Source organism: Gracilinanus agilis, chromosome 5 (genome assembly GCF_016433145.1).
Source record: "Gracilinanus agilis isolate LMUSP501 chromosome 5, AgileGrace, whole genome shotgun sequence".
NCBI classification, from domain to species: Eukaryota; Metazoa; Chordata; class Mammalia; order Didelphimorphia; family Didelphidae; genus Gracilinanus; species Gracilinanus agilis.
The window spans coordinates 112859106-112886263 of NC_058134.1; the positions used below are offsets into that span (position 1 = coordinate 112859106).

Consider the following 27158-nt stretch of genomic DNA (forward strand, 5'->3'; position numbering starts at 1 on the left):
AATTGATATGTGGAGAAAAATAAATAGGGACAAAAAGGAATACACCTTTTCAGCTGCACATGGTACATTCACAAAGATTGACCATGTAATAGGGCATAGAATCATGGCAAACAAATGCAAAAGAGCAGAAATAATAAATGTAACCTTCTCAGATCATAATGCAATAAAAATAATAATTAGTAAGGGCACCTGGACAGGCAAATCAAAAACCAATTGGAAATTAAATAATATGATTCTCCAAAACCAGCTAGTCAAAGAAGAAATCATAGAAACTATCAACAATTTCATTGAAGAGAATGACAATGATGAGACATCCTACCAAACTCTGTGGGATGCAGCCAAGGCAGTACTCAGGGGGAAATTTATATCCTTGAGTGCATATATTAACAAATTAAGGAGGGCAGAGATTAATGAATTGGGTATGCAACTCAAAAAATTAGAAAGCGAGCAAATTAAAAATCCCCAGATGAAAACTAAATTAGAAATACTAAAAATTAATGGAGAAATTAATAAAATCAAAAGTAAAAGAACTATTGAATTAATAAATAAGACTAGAAGCTGGTATTTTGAAAAAAAGATAAAATAGACAAAGTACTGGTCAATCTAATAAGAAAAAGGAAAGAAGAAAACCAAATTGACAGTATCAAAGATGAAAAGACTGACCTAACCTCTAATGAAGGGGAAATTAAGGCAATCATTAAAAACTATTTTGCCCAATTATATGGCAACAAATATAACAATTTAGGAGATATGGACGAATATTTACAAAAATATAAATTGCCTAGTTTAACAGCAGAAGAACTAGAATACCTAAATGATCCCATATCAGAAATAGAAATTGAACAAGCCATCAAAGAATTCCCTAAGAAAAAATCACCAGGACCTGATGGATTCACAAGTGAATTCTATCAGGCATTCAAAGAACAACTAATCCCAATACTATACAAATTATTTGATATGATAAGCAAAGAAGAAGTCCTACCAAATTCCTTTTATGATACAAATATGGTACTGATTCCAAAGCCAGGTAGACCAAAACCAGAAAGAACACTAGAGACCAATCTCCCTAATGAACATAGATGCAAAAATCTTAAATAGAATATTAACAAAGAGACTCCAGCAAGTAATTAAGAAGATCATCCACCATGATCAGGTGGGATTTAAACCAGGAATTCAAGGATGGTTCAACATTAGGAAAACTATCCACATAATTGACCATATCAACAGTCTAACAAACAAAAATCACATGATTATCTCAATAGATGCTGAAAAAGGCTTTGACAAAATACAGCATCCATTCCTATTGAAAACATTGAAAAGTATAGGAATAGAAGGACCTTTCCTAAAAATAATAAACAGTATATACCTAAAACCATCAACAAGCATTATATGCAATGGGGATAAATTAGAAGCCTTCCCAATAAGATCAGGAGTGAAACAAGGATGCCCATTATCACCTCTATTATTCAACTTAGTACTAGAAACACTAGCAATAGCAATTAGAGAAGAAAAAAGAAATTGAAGGTATCAAAATAGGCAATGAGGAGACTAAGCTATCACTCTTTGCAGATGATATGATGGTATACTTAAAAAATCCTAGAGAATCAACTAAGAAGCTGGTAGAAATAATCAACAACTTTAGCAAAGTTGCAGGATACAAAATAAATGCACATAAATCATCAGCATTTCTATATATTTCCAACATATTAGAGCAGCAAGAGGTAGAAAGAGAAACACCATTTAAAATCACCCTAGACAATATAAAATACTTGGGAATCTATCTACCAAAACAAACACAGCAATTATATGAAAACAACTACAAAACACTTTCCAAACAAATAAAACTGGATCTCAACAATTGGAAAGCCATTAATTGTTCATTCGTAGGATGAGCTAACATAATAAAAATGACCATCCTACCCAAATTAATGTACCTATTCAGCACCATACCTATCAAATTACCAAAAAACTTCTTTACTGAATTAGGAAAACCTATAACAAATTTCATTTGAAATAACAAAAGATCAAGAATATCAAGGGAAATAATGAAAAAAAAATGTGAAGGAAGGGGGCCTAGCAGTACCAGATATTAAACTATACTATAAAGCAGCAGTCATTAAAACAATATGGTACTGGCTAAGAGATAGAAGGGAGCTGAGGTTAATGACATCACAAGACAGTGTTTGATAAACCCAAAGAGCCCAACTTTGGGGACATGAATCCTCTATTTGACAAAAACTGCTGGGAAATTTGGAAAACAATTTGGGAGAGATTAGGTCTAGATCAACATCTCACACCCTACACCAAGATAAATTCAGAATGGGTGAACGACTTGAATATAAAGAGGGAAACTATAAACAAGTTAAGTGAACACAGAATAGTATACTTGTCAAATCTGTGGGAAAGGAAAGACTTCAAAACCAAGCAAGAGTGAGAGAAAATTACAAAATGTAAATTAAATGGTTTTGATTATATTAAACTAAAAAGTTTTTGTACAAACAAAAACAATGTAGTCAAAATCAGAAGGGAAACAACAAATTGGGAAAAAATCTTTATAACAAAAAACTCTGACAGGGGTCTAATTACTCAAATATACAAGGAGTTAAGTCAATTGTATAAAAAAATCAAGCCATTCCCCAATTGATAAATGGGCAAGAGACATGAATAGGCAATTTTCAGGTAAAGAAGTCAAAAGTATCAATAAGCACATGAGAAAGTGTTCCAAATCTCTAATAATTAGAGAAATGCAAATCAAAACAACTCTGATGTATCACCTCACACCTAGCAGATTGGCTAAAATGAAAGAAGGGGAGAGTAATGAATGCTGGAGGGGATGTGGCCAAATTGGGACATTAATGCACTGCTGGTGGAGTTGTGAACTGATCCAACCATTCTGGATGGCAATTTGGAACTATGCTCAAAGGCCTATAAAAAAATGCCTGCCCTTTGATCCAGCCACACCATTGTTGGGTTTGTACCCGAAAGAGATCATAAACAGACTTGTACGAAAATATTTATAGCTGTGCTTTTTGTGGTGGCAAAGAACTGGAAAAGGAGGGTATGTCCTTCAATTGGGGAATGGCTGAACAAACTGTGGTATATGCTGGTGATGGAATGCTATTGTGCTAAAAGGAATAATAAACTAGAGGAGTTCCAGGTGAATTGGAAAGACCTCCAGTAACTGATGCAGCGCGAAAGGATCAGGGCCAAAAGAACGTTGTTCAGAGAGACTGATATACTATGGTAAAATCGAATGTAATGGACTTCTGTACCAGCAGAAAGCAATGACACAGGACAGCTCTGAGGGATCTATGGTAAAGAACACTACCCACATTCAGGGGAAGGACTATAGGAGAGGAAACATATAAGAAAAACAAATGCTTGAATGCATGGGCTGAGGAGGACATGATTGGGGATGTGGACTCGAAAGTACCACACCAATGCAACTAACAATTTGGAAATAGGTCTTGAAGAAGGACACATGTTACAACCAGTGGAAATGTGCATTGGCTATGGGTGGGGGGAGAGTGGGGGGTGAAGGGGAAAATAGGAGCTTGAATCATGTAACCATGTTAAAAATGAATATTAATAAATGATTAAAAAATTAAAAAAAATAATGAATGATCTAGGATGATTTGTAGGGACTTACGACCAAGAATGCTATCCATCTCCAAAGAAAGAAATGTTGGAGTTGGAATGTAGATCAAAGTATATGATTTTTTGCTTCAGTTTATTTGGGTCTTAATTTTGTAGTTTTGGTTTTATATAATTATTTTTTTACAAAAATTGAACAATTTGGAAATATTTTTGCATCATAATATATGTGTAATCCAGATCAAATTGCTTGTCAGCTCCAGGAGCGGGGAGGGAAATTAGGGAAGGAGAGAATTTAGATCATATGACTTATGTAGAAATTTGCTATTACATGTAATTGGTTCAATAAAATATTTTTATCAAAAAAAAAGATTACCTAGCTTCTAAGTGACGTGTGCTACTGATATTTACTGCACTGAGTTCTCTGATAGTCATTGGAAAGAACTTAGTCATGTTTATGGAAAGCTGTAATTAGTGGTTATTCAGAAGTCTCCTCTAATTTCTTAGCTTTTACTTCTTCAACATAATGATTGTTATGAGAGACATCCTTTTGTTTAAATAAATAATAGCACTTTCTTTAGAATTACTTTTTCATTTTCCCTGACTTGTTCACTAATTCAGAAGATCACTGGTTTCATGTTTGATTTCTCTATTGAGCAGCACATATAAATGTATTCTAAATTATATATATATATATATATTAAGACAGAGTACTTTGAGTTGTAGGAGGAAGTAATCACTTTTAAATGAGACAATAAGGAAATATTTTAAAGAGGAGGTGGCATTCAATTTAGCCATGATTTAATGGAAGCAGCATTGAACTAAGTAAGGGGTAGATCACCTAGATTCCAGTCCTATTTCTACCCCAAACTTGCTGACCTTAGGCAAGTCACATAGCCTGCTTTCTCATCTATAAAATGAGGTCTTTGAACCAGCTTCAATTGTCCTAATTCTTGTGATTTTGGATAGGTATAATAGAAGCAGGCAGGACAGTGTGAGCAAAGACATAGGGGAAAGAAAGAACAAGATATATTTGGGGGACTATAGAGTATGCAATAGGTAAGATGTAACATTTGAGAAATGGATGGGGACCAGATTATAGAGTTTTAATTCTGACCCAAGGGATTTCCCTATAATATTGATCTTGTTTTTAATGTTTTCAATAAAAAGCATTTATTTTCTCTTCTTGCCATCCTTGCTCCAAATGAGGGGGAAACACTCATAAAAATATGCATAGTCAAGCAAAACAAATTCTACATTGGCTGGGTCCAAAAATGTATTCTTCAAATTGAGTCTATCACTTCTCCATTAGGAGGTGGGTAATCTTCTTTGTCCTTTTTCCTCCAAACTGTGAATTCATCAATGCACTGATAGAGTTTTTAAAGTATTTTGGAGTTGTTTTTTTTTAAGGAATGCTTTTGTTATTCCATAATGTTTTCTCCTGGTTCTGCTTACTCTACACTGCTGCCATTCATACAAGTCTTCTCAGGTTTTTCTGAAACTATACCTTTTATCATTTCTCATGACACAATATCAATCCATTATAATATTATATCATGATTTAGTCAGTTATTCCCCAATTGATGGGTACGCCTTAGTTTCCAGTTCTTTGCCACTATTTGATTTAGAAATGTTAACTAGCTATGACAATAATAAAAAAAAAGAAACTGAGAGAATACACATGCAAAAAGGAAACAAAATTACCACTTTTGCAGATGATTTGATAGTTTATTTAGAAAACCCTTGAGTGGCAATTAAAATTAATTGAAATAATAACTACAGAAAAGTGGCATAATATAAGATAATAAATATTCAGCATTTCTGAGTATTACCAACAAAACCATGAGAAGAGATAGGGAAGTTCCATTTAAAATAGCTACTAATGTATAAAATATCTGGGGATTTACAGACTAAGATATACATCAACTATATGATTATAACAACAAAATCTTTCATACAAATAATGATGGACCTAAGCAATTATAGAAATATTAATTATTTATAGGCAAGCTGAGACAATATTATAGAAAAGACAGTGCTATGTAAATTAATTTACTCATTCAGTGCCATACCAATTAAGCTACCAAAAAATTGCTTTATAGAGTTGGAAAAAACAATAATGAAATTTCTCTGGAGGAAAAGAAGGTCAAGAATGTTGAGAGAAGGAATACATATTTAAAACAGGAGAGGAAACTAGAAGTACCAGATCCCAAAGTGTACCAAAAAGCAGTAATTATCAAAACTATTTGGTCTAGTTAAAAAATAGAGTCGTCAGTCAGTGGACCAGATTTGGTGTGCAACATATTGAAGAAGATGAACTTCATAGCCAAGTATTCTTATCCTATTCGAGTCTTGATTAAAAAGAATAACCAGGTTTCAGCTGCAGAAGCACCACAGGGTATGAGAATTAAACTTATTTGCCCTCTGATGCTTTTTAATACTTGTAGATATTATTTTCTTTTGACTCCTATCTCTGGAAAATGTGACCTTTACTTTGCCATGGACAACATCATTACCTGTGCCCTTGACCCCCAACATCACCATCTCTAATATTTTGCTCCATTGATCATTTTCTCTTTCATCTTCAATCTGTCTTCCCCCAACTTAATGCTTTTTGCCTTTCCTCTATCGATTATCTAAAATTTGTCTTATATATCTTGTTTGTATACCGTTATTTACATGTTATCTTTCCTATTAGACTGTGAGAAGTTCTCAAGAAAAGGACTGTCCTTTGCCTTTTTTTATGGAACAGTGCCTGAAAGATAGTAGCCTTAATAAATGTTTATTAAATGACTATTTCACAACAACCTATAAACATACTTCAGTTTTCCTTGCCCTTCGAAAACCTTTATTGACTTGCCATCCCCTCAAACCACCATCCCATATCTAGCCTACATTACTTACCAAATTCCTAGAAAGCAGCAAATATACTCACCTCCTTCAATTGCTTTCTACCTACTTCTCTACTCTTCGTAGTCCGAATTCCAACTTATTTGAAACTCATATTTCCACAGTTACTAATCTGGGACAGCAAGGTAGTTCAGAGGATACAGACCCAGACCAGGAGACAGGAGGTCCTGGGTTTAAGTGTGGCCGTAGACAATTCTTAGCTGTGTGACCCTGGCAAGTCACTTAACCCCAATTACCTAGCCCTTATAGTTATTCTTCCTTGGAACTGATACTTACTGTTGATTCTAATACAGAAGGTAAGGTCTTTTTAAAAACAAAAACAAACAAATAAAAAGAAAGCAAAGTTACCAATGATCTCTTAACCGACAAAGTCTTTTTCTGATTTTTTTTGCTTTTATCTTTATTTTATTTTGATAACACATTTCTGCATGTTTTCTAAAGATTCATGTTGACCCCTGCCCTTCTTCCCTCCACCCTCCCAGAGTTGACAAGAAATTCAATCTATATGTGCATCATCACACAAAACATTTCCATAGTGTTCATTTTTGTAAGTGAATAATCTTATAAAACCAAAAATCCCAAATCATATGCCTAAATAAACAAGTGATAAATCATACTTATATTTGCATTTATAGTCCAACAATTCTTTCTCTAAAGGTGGATAGCATTCTTTTTCATAAGTCTCTCATAATTGTCCTGGATCATTGTATTGCTGTTAGTAGCAAAGTCTATCAATTTGATCTTTCCACAATATTTTAGTTACTGTGTATAATGTTCTCTTGGATCCGCTTATCTCACTCTGCATCAGTTCATGTATATCTTTCTAGTTCTTTATGAAATTATCCTGTTCATTATTCCTTATAGCACAATGGTATACCATCACCATCATAAACCACATTTTGTTCAGTCATTCCCGAATTGAGGGGAATCCCTTTAGTTTCAAATTCTTTTCTACCACCAAAAGCCCAGCTATAAATATTTTTTTATAAACAGGTCTTTTCCTTTTATTTCTTTGGGATATAGTGCCAGATCAAAAAGCATGTATTCTTTTATAATCCTTAGAGTATACTTCCAAATTGCCCTCCAGAATTGTTGAAATAATTCTTGACTTCATCAGCAATGCACTAGTGTCTCAATTTTGCCACATCCCCCTCCACTATTTATTATTTTCCTTTATGACACATATTGGCTAATCTGGTAGGTGTAAGGTGGTATCTCAGAATTGTTTTGCATTTCTCTAATCAAGAGGGATTTGGAACATTTTTTCCATTTGATTATTAATAGCTTTGATTACTTTATCTGAAAACTTCCTATTCATTGTTTTGTTTGTACAAAACTTTTGAAATTTAATATAATCAAAATAATTCATTTTACATCTTGTATATTCTTTCTCTCTCGTTTGCTCATAAATTCTTCCCTTCTCCATAGATCTGACAGGTATGTTCCCCTAATTTACTTATAATATCACTTTGTGTTTAAATCATATACCCATTTTGACCTTATCCTGGCATAGGGTGTGAGATATTGCTCTAAACCTAATTTTTGCCATACTGTTTTTCAATTTTCCCAGAAGATTTTGTCAAATAACAAGTTCTTATCCCCAAAACTTGGATCTTTGGGTTTATTAAACATTGGATTGCTGAGGTCATTGATCCACCCTTCTATTTCTTAGCCATTAAAACATTGTCTTGATGATTACTGCTTTATATACAGTGTAAGATCTGGTACTGCTAGGCCACCATCCTTCATAATTTTTTTCATTAATTCCCTTGGTATTCTTGAACTTTTATTCTTCCAGATGAATTTTGTTATTATTTTTTCTAGTTCCATAAAATAGTTTTTGGTAGTTTGATTGATATGACACTGAACAAGTAAATTAATTTAGGTAGGATTGTTATTTTTATTATATTAGGTTGGTCTACTCATAAGCAATTAATGCTTTTCTAATTGTTTAGATCTAATTTTATTTGTGCGAAAAGCATTTTGTAATCATGTTTATATAATTCCTGCGTTTGTCTTGGCAAATAGATTCCCAAATATTTTATATTGTCTAGAATGGTTTTAAATGTAGTTTCTCTTTCTAACTCTTGCTGCTGAGTTTTGCTGGAAATATATAGAAATACTGATGATTTGTGTGGGTTTATTTTGTATCTTATAGCTTTGCTAAAATTATTAATTATTTCAGCTAGGTTTTTTAGTTAATTTTCTAGGATTCTTTAAGTATACCATCATATCACCCACAAAGAGTGATAGTTTAGTTTCCTGCTTCTGATCTTCCTTAAGATTTTTGTAGCTTTTCATAATTTTGCTTAATTGTTTCCTCCTGGACACTTATGCTTCTCTTCATTTCTTCTCTTACTTGAGTCTTCACCCATCTGTATGAGTTTTGTTGTTCAGTTATTTTTCAGTTTTGTCTGACTCTTCATGACACCATTTGGGGGTTTCTTGGCAAAGATACTGAAGTGGTTGTCCATTTCTTTCTCCAGATCATATTACAGAGAAGGAACTAAGGCCAATAGGGTTAAGTGACTTGCCCAGGATTACACAGCTAGGATAAATGTGTGAGACCAGATTTGAACTCAGTAAGATGAGTTGTTTTGTTTTTACTCCAAGCCTAGTTAGTACTCTATCCACTGTGCCACCTAGCTGCTCTTTGTGTATGACTACACTTGCAGTTTCCTTTGCTGCATCATCATCCATCTCTTGACCCCTTACCAAGGATGATTCCTAAGAGGGCTTTACCATTAGCTCTGTCTCCTTTGTGTTCTAATCTACCTACACAATTTCAAATATAATGTTTATGCAAATGACTCCTCAATTTGGACATCAGGTGTAATTTCTCCTTACCTAAATACAGTCCCATATCCCCAACCGAATATCCATTTAATAGCTCAAACTCAACCTGTCTAGAATATTCTTCCTCCAAATTTTTCATGTTTTCATTGAGGGTACCAACATATTCTCAATTACCTTGATATATAATTTGAAATTATTCTCTTTCTCCTTCTCCTCCTTTTCTTCTTATTCCTTTTCTTCTTCTTCCCTCCTCTCATTCTCCTTTTTTTATGCTAAGAGTAATAATTATCCATTTTGGAACTTGGAGGAGATAGAGGATACTGTAAGGTGGCCACTGGGAAGGATACTGCTGAAGAGGCCACAGGAGAGGAAGCATCCTGGGAAGTGTGGACTATTGCAGAGCTCACCCAGGGTGCAGTTATAATGGGAGAAGATATGTGCCATTCAATTATTTTCTATTTTTTAATGAAATCTCACTAGATAGGTGTGCTTGGTTCAGTTATTTCTGAGCTACAAAAGAAGTGCAAGGATTGCCGATGCTTTCCATGTGTCAGTACCTTTGGGGCAAAGCCCACTCACCCTACCCAGTTTTCTGCTTTGACAATACATATTTGTATGGATATTTTATTCTCCCATTTGTTTTTGTTGTATTCTCAGTGATTGAAATAGTGTCTTACCCACAGTAGGTGCTGAGTAGACATTTATTGAGCGCTCATAAAATGACAGAATCATAATTTTAGAGCTGATCTGGACCTTGCAGGCCATTTCCCTTTTTATTTGGGTAAGGAGACTGAAATAGAGTAATGTTGTGTAAGTTGCCCAAGGTCACACAGATTATAGTAAGTAGCAGAGCTAGAATTTGAACCCAGCTCCTCTGACTCCAAATTTGATACATTTTCAACTAAGCCATGTTGTGCTACCTCTTTTTATTCCTAAAAGATCACCTCCTCTCTCTTTTTCTTCATCTCCTTCCTTTCCATTTTTTCAGAGTTTGACCAGTCTTTCTAAAGCTGCAAATGTAGCTGTTACATCATATTTAATTTTGTCTGTTCAGCCATCCTAATTTAGGTTGAAGCGAAGTCTGTACAACTTATCCTGATATCTCCAGATTCTGATCCCATAGAGACGTGGCCCCTTGCCATGGATGGCATGGCACAATATAATTATATAGAGTTTATGCAAGTCAGCAGACTTGACGGTGTAACAGAAAAGATAAATGGGACAGCTTGGTGAGACATTGGCAAAAAGAGAAGTGAGAAGAGGATCAGAAAATTTCATTCTTCTTTTCTTATTGCTCAGTCATCAGAAACCCTCCTCTGCCAGAGGGGACTGAAATGATTATTGTCAATGCTTCCACCTCTTCTAAGGGCAAAGAACTAATGAATATTATCATGAAATCATCTTCATTAGGGGCTTACATGCATTTCAAAACTATTTGGGATCATTATAGAAACCAGGCTTAGTGAAATTATTGTGGCCCAAAAGAAGCTAATAGAATAAACCCAATAGAAGCTTGCAGCCTTTCAATGAAATTGGTCCAGTCATAGCCCAGTAAGAAAGCCCATCTATTGCCTCCTGTACTGCCCTTTGCAACCACCCATGAAATGATGTTAACGATAGCTGGGCTTTTTCACTAGATATGGCTCCAAATGATAATGACTGTTTCGAAAATTGAATCCATTCTCATAAAAATCTAAGAAGATTTTAGAAAATATAGTAAAGACAATTGCAAAAGAAGTTCCAAAATGTGATCAATGACAGCACAGAAATATCATAGTTCATTGACTGGTAGAGCTGGGATTCATAGGATCACTGATTTCTAGGTTGAAGCTAGATGTCATCTAATCTAACTTTCTCATTTTATACATGAGGAAGCTGAGGCACAGAGAATTGAAATGACCACCTAAAGTCAGAGGGAGTACATGACAAGGACATGATTTGAACAAATATCCTAAAACCCAGCACCTGAAGTGCATATCACACTGTTCTCTTAGAGGTCAGCTGGTTTCCTGTTCCTCTTCCTTCCTTTTTGTTCTATATATAAGGACACCAAGGCCTAGAGGTTAAATGATTTGCTAAAGGTCATTTGGATAGGAAGGAGAAGTAAGTGTAGTAAGCATTTATATACTGCCTACTAAATGCTAGGCACTATGTTATGTGCTTTATAAATATTATGTCATTTGATTTTCACAACAACTTTTTGAGGGAGGTACTGTTACCTCCATTTTATAGTTGAGGAAACAGAGTAGACAGAGCTTTAGTGACTTGCCCTGGTCCTGAAGCAAGGAAGTGTCTGAGTCGAGATTTGAACTTGGGTTTTCCTGGATGCCAGGCTCATGACTCTATCCTTGTACCACCTAACTGCCTCAGTGTCAATATCAGAGGTGTCATCTGAACCAAGGTGGTCTAACTCCAAGGCTATGATGGTTCCACAATAGCATGCTGTCCCTGTCCTCACTGAAGTTAGTGTGGATCTTCTCACTGTGAGGTTTGTTTTGTTTTTAAAGAGAAAATCTTTATGTGGATAATTGTTTTAAAAAGCAAAAATCAGGCACCACATGGTGAGGATCACTACTCTTGCTGTTAGAAGTTTTGAGCTTCAGTCCCAGCTTTAATATCTTTTATAATTCTTCTGCTGTTCTTGATACCTGAAGTGAATTCTGAGGAATTAGCTGTCTCTAATCCCCATTATAATGTGGCTGTTAGGGTTGTTGGAGATCAGAGTTCTCGTCTTCACTTTTACATTGGCCAAATGTGTTACACAGGGACAAAACTGTGAAGTAGGTGAAGTTTGTTGTCAGTGACCTCAACCCCTTTGGGTTCGGTTCTTCTAGATCAATGCCTCATCTTTCTCCCATTCATTCACTCCTTTTCATACTTATAGGGGGCTTTCTTGTCAATATGCATTCTACCTGGGCCAGGCTTTCCTGTGTTTTCTGAAGGGATCCTTAGCTAATCGAATAATGCATTTGTTAGGAGACTGAGAGCACAGTTTTGGGTGCATATAAGCGTTAAAGAAATGTTTCTTGTTCAACCCATTGCTTAATTTGTCCACTCTGTGTCCTACCTGGCTTTAATGTAAACTGCCTGTTTAGTTGGGGATTGGTCCATTAAATTCCATTCGCATGGCTGAGTACATGCATGCTGAGGATACAGAGTGGTTCTTAAGAGGCCAATGAGACCTTTCTCTCATGGCGTTTTTCTTTGAAAATCTTAAGAGCCTCTAGCCTTCTTCTCTTATTTCCTTTCCCTTGGCAACTGTTGGCCCCTTTTCTCGGCTACCACCCTCCTACACTACTCCCATCTGTTACCTCCTCCTCACAGCCTCACACCTGATGCTGTCCCATATTCCTCTTGCCACTAGGCCCTTCTCTTTCCTATCACATTTGTAGTCACTGAAAAATGGAATTCCCTTGCTCTCCTCAGTGTTCTGCCTATTGACACATCTGAGGAATTGACCTCATATTCCCCTGACCCTGTTCCCTGCCATAACTGCAAAATAGGTGAAATTGATTTTCAGTGCCCGGACTCCTTCTTCTAGATCAGTATTTTCTTCTCCTCCCTATTACTTTGCTCTCAATCTCCTTTCCCCCTAATTTGTACTGTTGATATCTCACCATATTGGGGCCAGGCTTTCTAGATCTTCCCAGGTGAGTTAGCTAATCTAATAATGAATTTGTCAGTTTGACAACTAGAGAAACTGGTCCTGCAGAGTACTCAAGATTGTCTCAAATTTCAACCTCCTGTTTATTTGAGGTTGCTAATATAAGACACATTTTGTGATGTTTATGGGGCTCAGCTTTTTCATTTTTGTCCTTTTTCTAAACCCTTTGTGTTCCCTGTCTATACTCTTTCTTTCTTCTCTGTCTTTCTTCTTTCCTTAGCAAGCATCATGTTTACTTTCTAAACCACAGCCTTGTATTGATCTTCTCTCCATTTTATAAAGGCAATTTATCTTGGTCCCACATGCCTCTCCTGATGAATTACCCCTCCTTTCGCTCATCTCCTCTTAGATTCTGGCCACCAAACCAGAAACCAAGTTAGTTTATCTTTATTTTATCTTCTCCTGTGGAAGTTAGACATGAGTTATCAAGGCATGAAAATTTTATATTAAGGTGATTAGACAGCCAATACCAAGGACAGAGCCTCAAAAAGGAGTCTTGAGTTCTAACATCAGCCATTTCTTAAGAAAGCAAATTGTTCTAAACCCCGTATTTGGTTTAGGGGTTTTATATCACAGGGAATGAGTTACATAGAAACTGGGAGCAGAGGCTCCATCTGCATACATTAAAGTGAAGTTAGGTGAGATTTGGAGTTTCTGTTCATAGGTGGAGTTGCAGGAGGACAGTTCTAAAACCTCACTTCGGAATCAGAGGACCTGGATTCAAATGGTGGCTCTGATACTTAGTACCTCTATGATCTTGGGCAAATCACCTGAACCTTTGGGAGCTTCATATGTAAAACAAAGAATCTATATGAGATGGCCTCTGATGTCCATTCCAGTTTTAAATTATGATCCTGCGATCTTACTTCCATTCCTTTCTCCTTGCTTGCTTCCATGTTTGTGAAGACCATAGAGCTAACTACAGCATTGTGATTCCACTAGGACTGGTAACTTGTAGTTTCCTGCAAGTAGCTGTGTATTCCTCTCCTTCATTCCTTTTCAATGATTTACATTCACATTCACCCAACTACTTCCCTCATCCCATTTGACAACCATTGCCTCCCACTCCTCCACAATTCATCACAAAATCATTTCTGGACACATGGGAGATGTCTTTCTTTTCTCAGGACATTTACTCTGCCAAGGCAGCTTAACTGGGGGTGAACCTGTGCTTCTCCTGAATTCATCTCCTTTTCTAGATTTTCACCCTGCCCACCCACCCCCACCCCTGCAAAATAAAACAAAAACAAACAAGCAAACCTCTGGCAGCATCCATCCAACTGGAACCGATGAGCTATGCAATGTCTTCTGATTTTCTTTTCTCTGTGTGTTTTCTCTTCTTGCTGCAGGAAGGCAATCTCTCGGTCAGGCCTCCAGCATTTGGCTCCAGTGCATTCCCTCAGCCTACCTATTGCCAATGGTCCAGCGAAGGAACCCAGAGCAACTCTAGACTGGAGTGTAGGTGTTGGTTTTGACTTTTTTTCAATATTAAAATAGTTCTCCGTAATGAAATGCTTCTCCTGTTCTCTAGACTGTGATACCTTTGGTCCGTATCCACTGCATGTTTTTCAGTCGGTAATGAAAGTGATTGATGTTGTTCCCTGACTTAGATCTATATATGTTACCTCACTTAATTAATCCCTTGGAAAAGATCATTTATGTAAATTTAGCCCTGCTTAAAAAGGCTGACCAAAATAATGCCAAGCTCTAACATGGCATTCACTTTATAAATCATTATAGCATTACAGAATTTAATGCTGGAAGGGGTACTAGAGATCATCAGGACCAGCCCTTTCCCCACAATTTTGCCAATTAGGAACTCATGAGATTTCAATGAGAGTTGGGAAGGGTTTCATCTCTTCAACAACAAGGATAATAAGAGCACCTATCTCCCAGGATTGTTGTGAAGACCAGCTGAGATAATATCTGTAAAGCCCCAAGCCAGTGCTTGACACCTAGTAGATGATTAGTACATACTAGTTCCTTTTCTCCTCTTCCCAAGTTTTCAAAAAGAAACTGTTCTGTAATGATGTTAAATGTCTTGGTCTGGATCACAAGTAGAAAGGGGCAGAGGCAAAACTTGAACAAGTCTTCTGACCACAGAGCCAGTGCTTTTTTGCTAAGAGTAGGCTGCCTCTTTGGAAGCAGACTTGTATATGTTTGCAGCTGCTGCTCAGAATTCTACTGGGTGAAACTTGTATTTGTTCCCATCTAGTGGAAAAGAAATAGTGCTCACCAGAGCAAAATTATGAACTGTTCTTTCTTGTTCCTACCGTTCTTTTTAATCAATTTTTCCTTCTGTTGGTCACTCCCTCCCTTTATCTCTCCTTATCCTTAACCTAGTCTTTTTTTTCCTTCCCTTTGCCAACCAAAACTCTCAGATAGAACTTATAACATTATTTTAGTTGGGGTTCATCTTAATGGTCATCTTGTTAAACTGCTTAATTTTATAAATGGAGAAACTGAGACCTAATGAGCTTAACTGATTTTTTCCAATGTCATACAGGAAGAAAGTAGTAGATCTGGTATGCAAATCAGGATCTCATTAAGTCTAGGTTCAATACTGTTTCTACTACTGCTTCCCAAGACTTTCCCTGATTAAGAATGGGAAAGCCGAGTCAAGATGGTGAAATCTTCAAATCCTAGACTACATCCCTACAGAGAACAATCTTAGAGTCTAAGAAATGGATTCCTACATCCTTTCTCTGGTCCTCCCACCAGCCTCCAAATGTACATAGCAAATCCATAGAAAATCAATGACTCCTGCTTCCTGTATTACACTGGCACCTTCAGCTTTATCCTGACTAAATTAAAATTACTCAAATCTCAGTAATACCTACTCTGGGAAGATCTTTATAATAAGAAGTAATTGGACAAGAGTTGGATTGAAAATGCAAAGAAAATAGAAGAAATGGCCCATGCCTCTGACTTCAGAAAACACCCACAATTTTACTGAAATAGTGCCAAGTGACGGTCATGATCTTAGTGAGGACATGGGACTACAGAGGTGGCTAAGTGGTATTGTAGATAGTATGCTAGACTTAGAATCAAGATCAGTGTTTGAATCTTGCTTTGGATACTTACTAGCTGGGTGGGCAAGTCATTTAAACTCTTTGCCTCGGTTTTCTAATCTGTAAAAAGGGGAACCTCACAGATTATTCTGAAAATAATATATTTGATATTTGAAATGCTTTGCAAACTTTCTCCCAGAGGACATTGGGTTCAAATCATGCCTCTGTCACTTATTATTTGGCAACATTAAGTCTTTTAATCTTTTGGAGTCTTACTTTACTCAACTGAAAAACTAGGGTCTAGACTAAATGACCAGGTGACTTCTGAGGTCTTTTCAGATGATCTGACCACAAGCCTGATCAGGGCTGGAAGCTGTTTGCCTCATTAGGGGATGCAATCAGTGAAATGGCAATAGTAATATTTTAAAAAATTATAGAGCATTTATTTTTTGTTATTCTGTCATTTTCAATTGTGTCTCTTTGTGACTCCATTTGGGGTTTTCTTGGTTTTAAAGATACTGGAATAGTTTGCCATTTCCTTCTCCAGTTCATTTTATAGATGCAAAAACTGATACAGATAGATGTTAATTGACTTGCCCAGGGTCACACAGCTAGTAAATGTCTAAGCCTGAATTTGAACTCATGAATGTGAACCTCATCTGATTCGAAGCCCAGGGCTCTATCCACTGCATGACTGAGACATATCCAAGATTTCATGGTGTCAGGTTGTCTTGACATATAAGAAAGCTGTGATCAAAATAGCAGAAAGGGAATTAAACCCAAAGTCATTGAGATCTGGATTCAAGTCCTCTATCTAACATTTACCAGCTATGTGTGTTCAGTAGGTCATTTGGAAGCTCTGTGAGCCTCCTCTTTCTCATCTGTAAAATGAGGATAATACTGGCTTGGTTACCACTTAATCTTAAATCTAATTGTGTAGAAAACAATTCTGAAACTTTAAAGCAATAAGAGTCAACGTTTTTGGGTGTGACTAAAACCAAATTAAAATATAATTTGGAAATAAATCATAAAATAAGTTAAGGTAAAACAAAGCATTGATAATATTAATATGTAGCTTTCTAAATCAATATTCAGCGCACAGGGATCCTTACATAGTGCCCCCTCTTTCTATTGGAGTTTGACACTGTTCTTTTAAAGTTCCACAGAAATGTGAGTTACTTGTCTTTAAAAGATTCCCTTAGCATTTGAATATAGAATTGGATTGTTAGTTTGTTTTAGGAAATCCAGAATGAGGATGGAAGGGAAATCCTGATTCCTTAGATTCTGCAGGGCAGGGAGAATGTGAGAATTAACCTTTGGTTCCTAAGTCCATGTGTATGTGCTTGCTGAAACATGAATACTTCTATCATTAGGAAGAGGACTTACTGAACATCATTATAAGCCAAGTCCCATAAGAATAGCAATTGCAGAATGTTTCATGCATATTATTTCATTTGAGTCTCAGAGTGTTGCTCTGAGGTAGGTAGTATATTATAATGATTACAGCCTCTATTTTGCAAGTAAGCAAACAGTGGTGGAGAGGGGTCAAATGATTTGTCCCAGCATCAGGGCCAATAAATCCCTAGAATTTGAACCTCTGCCTTTTGACTCTGTCTAGTCCTATTTCCATTCCATTACCCTGTGTCTCTATATGATGAATGAATGCATAATTTATTAGGTATTATTAATTTTCAGGTCTTGTGCAGATATTTGGCTAAATTCAAATATTGATATACTGAATATTGTTTCATTAGGTAAACCGATACAAAAAACCTTTTGGCTAGACAGGTATTTTCACTGTTCTAAGGCTACTGTTATGAGATGTGACTCATATGTCATTCTCAGACACATTTATTCAGAGCTCAGAGGTTGGGATGCAAAGCCCGCTGGGAGCAAGAGATGTCAGAAATCAGGAGAATGTCAAAGCAAGTGAAATTCTCAGTTCTACAAAGGGTTTTTTCAGGGCATTTTGCCTGTGACCACATAGTGCTTCTGAGTGGGTTGGGGTAAGGAGTGGGATGTTGATGGAGGCCTCACCCCTCCTCTTAGTGCAATCCGTGTCCTAGCCAGACTTGACTCTTAGCTATGTAATTGATCTCTTGCACTATCTGGCCACCTTGAATCTGTATGCCATGACTTTGATTGACATGCCACTTCTTCCTCATGTTATTTTATGAAAACCCTTTTTTCTCCAGCTCACATAGCCCTTCCTTCATTAAGAATGCAAATGCCAACTTTTATAAGAGTTTTTTCCCAATTCCCTCCACTCCTACTACCATCTGCTATAGCCTTCTCTTTCTCCTTCCATCAATTCCAAATGTACATTTCATTTACCTGCTTATTCAGCAGTTTTCTTCTTTAGCACTTAGCACAGAGCTTGGCACCTAATAAGCATTTAATAGCTACTTAGGAACTGATGAAGCCTGACCCAATCCCCTTCACTACTCTTTAAATTTTCTTAGACCTCTTTGTCTTGACTTTCCTTTATATCTTCCTAAAGTAAAGGTATGCCCATAGCATTAAGCTGCTTAAGAAACTTCAGTGCCTCCCTATCACATCTAGTTTAAAATGTGAACTAGTTAGCTTAACTTTTAAAGCCTTCACAGTCTGGCTCGAGGCTTATTTAATAGTATTGTGTATAATGGCATCTCCCCATAAGCTGATCTTCAAGCTTAGTATCTGCCCCCAACTTCTGTGCTTTTCACAGATTATCTCTCATGCCTAGAATGTAACTCTTCCTCACTTCCATCCACCTCTTAGGAGCCTTTGCTTTTTCTGGGATTTAACTCTGCTCACTTTATACAGGAAACTTTTCTTCATCTCCTTAATTGTCCTTATTTACTCCCTTCCCAAATGGGAATGTAATCTATCTATATACATATTACATACTTCAGCCCACAGCCTGGTAAAATGTTAGCTCACTGTGGGCAGGAATTTGCATTTGTATCCCCATCATTCAGCATAGTGATTTGCATTGAATTGTTTGGTGGTTTTGTTCCCTTTCTTCATCTATATTATAACATCCTTGAAGGCAGGAATTACATCTTTTGCTCCTTTTCCTCTTTCCTTATATCTTAGTACTATAGTGTGGCTCTACCTGATTCTCAGTAATTCATAATGAAATCTATACCACTGAATCAGGGAAGAGGGAAATTCCTTGGAAGGTTGGTAGGTGGGACTTCAACACCTTTCATTCATGGCTTGACTTCCTGGTAATTTCATTCTTCAAAAAGTGAAGAACATAATAAAAATAAATTTGATTCTGTATATCAGTCTCACCAAAAGGAAATAGCTGATTGTTGGGTTGGCATTATTGAAAACTTGGGCAGAAGTAACTATCTTAGAATTTATAGTAGGAAAGGTAAAGTAATTGGGGAATTTCAAATGGGAATACTAGATTTTTGGAAAGCAGATTTCAAAAGGTTTAGAGAAAGGACAATTAGAGTCCATGGATCAGAATTCTATAGAGGAAGATATTCCAGGAGGAATGGAAAGCTGTGAAGAATGGAATTTTGAAATGACAAAGGGAAATAATTCTAATGCAGAAAAGGGTGGATTTTCTGGAGACAGGTATAGAGGCATAAAGAATCCACCAACCAACTTAGATTTGAAAGGGACAAACATAAATGATGGGATCAAGGGCAAATTAGAGAATAAATATCAAAAAAACATATCATTCTTCTGTAGCATTAGTATCTGGAGTACTGAAGCACAGAATGAACTATAGAGGAAAGGTAAGGAGAACAAAAAGCTTTTAACTAAAGTTATATTGGGGACAAGTGGAGGATCAAAGAAGGGATGACTGATAATTAGTGTAAATGGAACTATGATAAGAGATGATAAAAGAAACAGAGTTCTTCAACTCTCATTTTGCTTCTGTTTTCTCTGCCAAAGAGACTGATCTTTGGCATGGACAAAAATAAAATGAAATTAGCTAATAGAAATTTGATAGCTGAGATAAGTATGGAGATAGAAGGAGAGCACCTACTTCCCCTCATTGCATTCAGCTCATTAGGTTCAGATAGACAGTATCCTTGGATACTCTTAGAACAGACAGATGTGACTGCTGAGTTTCTCTCTATAATATTTGAATGATCATAGATAATAGGAGAGTTATCTGAGGATCAGAAGACAGATGTCCTGATTTCCAAAGGGTTATGGGGAAAAGAATGAAATCTACAAACTATATGGCAGTAAGCTTGACTTTGATTCCTGGAAAAAAACTCTAGAATATATTGTTTAAGGTATGCTGAATGCAAGTCTAAAAGATAAAGTGATGATCACAAGAATTAGTGTGGCTTCATCAATATCAGGCCATATCATACTTCCTTTATTTCCTTTTTGAACAGGATTACTAGACAGATAGATCAAGGAAATGCCATAAACCATAGGGTCATGAAATTAGAACTTAAAGATATTATAGAGTTCAATTAGTCCAGCCCCTTTATTTTGCTAATAAATAAACTGAGATTCATAGAAATGAATTCCCTAAGGTCACATAAAAATATATGGTAAGTGGCAGAACTAGAATTCAAACCTAGTTCTTCTTCATCATCATCATCATCATCACCATCATCATCATCATCATCATCATCTTTTTAAATCCTTACCTTCCATCTTAGAATGAATACCAGGGATTAGTTCTAAGGCAGAAGAGCAGTATGGGCTAGGCAACTGTGGTTAAGTGACTTGCTCAGGGTCACAAAGGTAGGAAGTGTATGAGGCCAGATATGAACTTATGTCTGTCCATCTCTGGGCCTGAGTTTCTATTGAGCCATCTAGCTGCCCTTCAATCCAGTTCTCCTTACTCCAGATATACCATACATATAAGGTTTATCTAGCTTTTAACAAAGCATTGACAGATTTTCTCATGCTACTTTTATGGAAAAGATGAGGAACTTGTATAGTTAGTTATATATAGAACCGACCAAATGACTGAACCCACATGGTTCAATGTCAACTTGAATGGAGTTTTACAATGGAATTCCCTAAGGGTAGGTGCTTGGTCTTGTGCTCTTTAACACTGTTATCAGGGACTTGAATCAAAGTGTGGATGACATGCTGATCTGATGTGTAGATGACATAGCACCAGAAGGAATAGCTGACATACTGAAATGATAATCAGGATTAACCACGATCTGGACAGGTTAGAATCAAATAAAATGAAATTTGATACTGATAAAGATAAACATTTATACTTGGATTTAAAAAAGCATCTTGACAAGTATAAGATGAGGGATATGACACTTCACCTGAAAAAAGATGGTAAGCTCATGAATAGAAAGGCTGAGAAGTCCACCATGCATTTTTATGCGATTTTAGCCTGTTACAAGTTTAAGACAAATCAAAACAACTCTGAGGTATCACCTCACACACCTAGCAGATTGGCTAAAATGACAATAGGGGAGAGTAATGAATGTTGGAGGGGATGTGGCAAAATTGGAACATTAATGTATTGCTGGTGGGGTTGTGAACTGATCTAACCATTCTGGATGGCAATTTGGAACTATGCCCAAAGATCTCTAAAAGACTGCCTGCCCTTTGATCCAGCCATACCATTGCTGGGTTTGTACCCCAAAGAGATCATAGATAAAAAGACTTGTACAAAAATATTTATAGTTGTGCTTTTTGAGGTAGCAAATAACTGGAAAATGAGGGTATGCCCTTCAATTGGGGAATGGGGAATGGTTGAACAAATTGTGGTATATGCTGGTGATGGAATACTACTGTGCTCAAAGGAATAATAAAATGGAGGAATTCCATGTGAACTGGAAAGACCTCCAGGAATTGATGCAGAGTGAAAGGAGCAGAGCCAAAAAACATTGTACACAGAGACTGATATACTGTGGTAAAATCGAATGCAATGGACTTCTATACTAGCAGCAATACAATGACCCAGGACAATTCTGAGGGATTTATGGAAAAGAATGCTACCCACATTCAGAGGAAGAACCACAGGAGAAGAAACACAGAAGAAAAACAACTGCTTGAACACATGGGTTGATGCGGACATGATAGGGGATGTATACCCAAAACGACCACAACAATGCAACTATCAATAATATGGAAATGGGTCTTGATGAAAACATGTTAAAAACCAGTGGAAATGCACTTTGTCTATGGGTGTGGAGGTTGGGGGGTGAAGGGGAAAGTAAGAACATGAATCATGTAACCATGGAAAATTTTTCTAAAAAATTAAAAAAAAAAGTTTAAGGCTTCTAGACGAAGGCAGCAACTAGATGGTTCAGTGGATAGAGAATCAGGTCCAGAGATAGGAGGTCCTAGATTTAAATCTGGATTCTTCCTACTTATGTGACCCTGGGCAAGTTACTTAACCCACATTGCCTAGCCCATACCACTCTTCTACCTTGGAAATAATGCATAGTATTGATTCTAAGATAGAAGATATGGGTTTAAAAAAAAAAGACTACACTGAGGAGAGAACTCTAGAATTGTGAAGGACTTTGAGTTTGTGCCATATGAGGACTAATTAAAGAAAGTGTGTATGTTTGCCCTGGAAAATAGAAAATAGTGGGAGATATAAACTATCTTTAAATATTTGAAGAAATATCATTTAGAAAAGGGACTACATTTTTTCTATTTAGCCCTAGAAAGGAGAACTAGGATCAGTGGAAGGAAATTTCAGAGGCAAATTTAGTATTTATGTAAAAAAACAAACAAACAAACACCTATTGCTACTATCCAAAAGAAAAATGAATTAAATGTCTATGCAGTGAACTCTCCATTCCTGGAGGTCATCAAGGAAAGATTGGATAACAAAGGATTCTTGTTCATGAATGGGAGGACAATGATTTCTGAGGTCCCTTCTAATCCAAAGATGCTATTCAAATGCACAGTCAAGTTTTTCTTTTCAAGAGGTACTTACTACATTTCTCTTTTGACAATATGTCATATTCATTTAAAGAAGAACATTCTTTTTTTGAAAAATGGTGACAGATTGGAATTCTCGGTTGATAAAACTCTTCCTCTCAGGTAACCTTCACTACGACATTGGCTTTGGTCTGAAGTAGTTTAAACAGGAAACTCTAGAGCAGTGATTCCCAAAGTGGGTGCCACCACCCCCTGGTGGGTGCTGCAGCGATCCAGAGGAGTGGTGATGGCCACAGGTTTTAACTTTTTTTGTATTACATTCTATTCGAGCTCAATAAATAGTTTTATAATTTCAAAGTTCAATGTTTCTAATTTACACCTTTCTTTACTATATTTTATGAAAAAGGTAGAAACATTAATACATACATCTTTCCTATTAATTGCTATTAAAATTAAAAAAATTAATTTCAAGGAGGTCCTAAGTAATATTTTTTTTCTGGAAAGGGGGCGGTAGGCCAAAAAAGTTTGGGAACCACTGCTCTAGAGGAAACAGACAAAATTACCAGATAAAAAGGAAGTAATGCTCAAAGGGGAAACAAAAAGGATTATCTCCTACTTTGACTCTATGTATTCCTGATTTTGATGATTAACTCATTTATAATTATACCTGTTCTGCTGATACCATGTGTGCTAGCAAAGCTGATATGTTTCTTTCACCTTGGGAATGAAATTTGGACTGACAGTGTTTTGTTTGCTGTTTGAATAGTGTTGCAAGGTGTAGCAGATGGCTTTTGACTCTTTTCCCATTATGTTTACTCATTAGCTTGCCTAAAAATGGAGTAAGACCGTGGCAGTAACTACCAATGTCATTCCCAAAGAGTTTTAATCCCAGCATCCCACAATGTTACCTCATCTTCCCTTCCATATCAGAAAACCTCCTCAAGCCAGAGAACTGTGAAAAACACATCAACACCAAACAAAGAAACCCTAGATTCTAAATCGAGATTCCCTTTGCTTTTCCTCCTCTCCCTCCTGTTGCTATTTCTAAAAAAAGGGACCTCTCCCTGGCAGGTAGGAAGATAACATCATTTGGATGCTGCTACTCAGGTTAGTTCAGGAACAAGATTGGGGAAACAAAGTCTCAGTGCTGGGATTGGCTTAAAGTGGGTTATGAAACTAGGGCATCTTATCTTTAGAAACCTTGAATGAAAAGTCAGGAGGAGGAAGGGTTTTTTTAAACGTGTGTGTTCTCATTTCAGCTGTCTTTCAGGTGGCAAACCCAAGGAGACCTGAGCTTGCTCTTCAGGCTTTGGACTCTAGTGTGTTTAATGTCCATATAGCACTTTCCATATCAGAATGGATTACAAAGTCAGCCAAGCAAATTCCTGGGATACTAAACCCTTAGGCAGAGCCATGATGAACAGACTTTTGAGGGATTGGTGTAACTCTTGTAACCCAATTGAACTGACAACTGTACTGGGGGTGGGACATAAAGATAAGGGAGCAGCTACCAGCTCTCTGTCTCTCTGTCTCTGTTTCTCTGTCTCTGTCTCTATCTCTGTCTCTCTGTCTCTGTCTCTCTCTCTCTCTCTGTGTGTCTGTGTCTGTGTCTCTCTCTCATCTTGGTCTTCCTTCCACTCATTCAACACTGTAGACTACTAGGGAAATCTCTAGATCCCAAAGCTGCAAAATCCCTCAAACAGATCCCTGGGTCTAATTTCCTGCTTTCAGGCCTGTGAATTCCTAAGCATTTGCATTTTGAATTGAATCAACGGACCAATCAGCAGGAATTTATTAAACACACTGGGATAAAAAGACAAAATATTCTCTGCCCTCAAGTTTACATTTCTATCAGAATATTTTCAGAAGGATTATTTGTTTGCTAGGATAGTCAGGTGGCCCAGTGGAGAGAGTATAGGATTTGGAGTTAGGAAAACTCATCTTCCTGAGTTAAAAATCTGGCCTGAGACATTTTCTAACTGTGCCACCCTGGACAAGTCACTTAACCCCATTTGCCTCAGTTTCCTCATGTGTAAAATGAGTTGGAGAAAGAAATGCCAAACCACTCCAATGTCTCTGCCAAGAAAACTCCAAATGGGGTCACAAATGGTCAAATACAACTGAAAAGACTTAATGTCAATTTGATTGCTAGAGTAAATATATATACATATATATATATAGTATAACTTATAAATATGTAAGCTCTTTGGCTAGCTTTTCTAACTAAAAAATGAGTTCTTAAGTTGTGTCGAGGTTGTGTCTCAAAAATAGAAATGGTATAGTGAGAAGAACATTGACTTTTGAGCTTGAAGATAAGCTAGAGATCAGCTGTTCCAATGTCCTCATTTTACAAATGAGACTGAGGTACAGAAGAGTAAAATGACTGTCTATCGTGGTATATTGAGTAATGAGCAGAGTTGGCCTTCCAATAAGGTCCTTGGACACCCATTGGAGCACTGCCCATGGTTCTGTGTAAATTCCCCAAAATAAAGAACTCCATGTCTGAATAAAACATTGCCAAGTATCAATTTTATAATTTGTTTCCCACCAGCAAAGACTATTTTCTCAAACCTTAAATTAGTCATATATATATATATATATATATTTCTTATGAACATCATAAAGCCAAAATGTCTGTCTCTTTTCTTCTATTTCTTGTTTTTGGTATGGCATCTTTAGGAGAAGCTAGTTGCCACAGTAGACAATGTTGGTCTGGACCAGAAAGAACTTAGTTTGAATCTTGTCTAAGATTTTAGCTGTATGACCCTGAATATGTCACTTATCCTCTCTCAGCTTTACTTTCTCATCTGTAAAATAGGCACAATAATATGATCTACCCCACAGGGTTGTTGTGAAGATTAAATGAGATAATGTGTATAGTGCTCTGAAATCCTTGAAGTGCTATATAAATTCTTATATCTGCTGCTGCTACTACTATTGCTATTACCACTACCATTACTATTACCACCACTACCACTACCAATACCACCACCTCTACTACTAATTACTACTACTACTACTACTATTACCACCAACATCACCAGCATCACTACTATTACTACTACTATTACCATTACCCCCACCACCACACCCCCCACTACTACTACTACAACACAGCAGTTGTAGTCGTGAATTCATTCTTACTTATCTGGTGGTATTAGTAGGTGGTGGTGGTGTTTACCCTCTTAGTCAGTTCCTCTCCTGCCTCCCAGATCCAGGCAGGATCTGCTCTATAAGTTGTCTCCAAAAAGTTTTTCTAGCCATTTTAATTGGAATGTAGCACATGTATTCCTGGAGTAGAAATGTTTCGAATGATGAGTTGCTCCAGCAAGTTCATGAAAGCTTCTTTTATTTCTTATGGAAATGACCTATAAATCAATGTTAGTCTGTTAGAAGATTCTTGGAGAGAGGGAGAAAGGGATATTGGAGAGAAGAGAAAGAGACAACTTCCTTTCTTTTCAGGGCACAAGTTTTACTTGAGGTAAAAATTTTAAATAAGAAAAACAATTTTCCCCTTCCCTCTCTCGTTTTCTTTTATCCCTTTCATACTTCGGGTTAGGATTGAATCAGATGCTACAATTTAGGCCTTTAAGTATCCAGAAACCTCATAGATCTGACTGTTCTATTCTAGCCAGATCTATCCTCTCCCAGCCCAACAAAGACTTTTGGCTGCAAGATTATCTACCTCCTGACTCATCCCCTTGTACTTGAAATCCTTTTTCTTTACCTGTCTAAGATGGGAGAAAGCTATATACGTATTTACTCATTTATATAAGACTCTGGTTTACAAAGCATTTTTCTTCCCAGAGCCCTGTTAGAAAGGCAGTAATTAATTCACATTTGGTATGCAAATGACTGATATTATATTTCAATACAACTTCTTGGATCTATTGCTTACCTATGCAGGTGGCCTTGGAAAAGTCAGTTAATTTTTATGGGCCTCAGTTTTCTCATCTGTGAAATGATAGATTTGGACTTGATGATTTCCAAGGTCCCTTTCAGCTGGAGATTCTATCATTCAGGTAAAAAGCTCATGTTTACATTATGCACTAGATTTTATAAGCATTATCTTCATAACCTTATATAAAGAAGTTGTTTTCTCCAATTTGAAGATGAAGAGATGGAGATTCAGAAAGTCAAGTGACTTGCACAAGGTAATACAGCTAGGATATGTAGAATAGCAAGAGAAATCTGATTCTTCTAACTCCAAGTCTAGGACTATACCCTACTGTTTCTCTGATGCTGATTAACTCATATATCAGGAAGCTGGACCTGCCTGGGTGCCTGCATATGGTGTTGTTTTTTTTTGTTTGTTTGTTTGTTTGTTTGTTTCCCCCCCCCCAATGTTCTCT

At 36.7% G+C, this 27158-nt stretch overlaps 1 protein-coding gene across 1 annotated transcript in view; it reads left to right on the top strand.

Annotated features, from left to right (window-relative positions):
• Window positions 1-27158, top strand: part of DGKI (diacylglycerol kinase iota) — a 611386-nt gene that overhangs the window by 146544 nt on the left and 437684 nt on the right. The window contains 1 exon segment of the mRNA XM_044677460.1: window positions 14314-14422. Coding sequence (XP_044533395.1) covers window positions 14314-14422 — 109 coding nt within the window.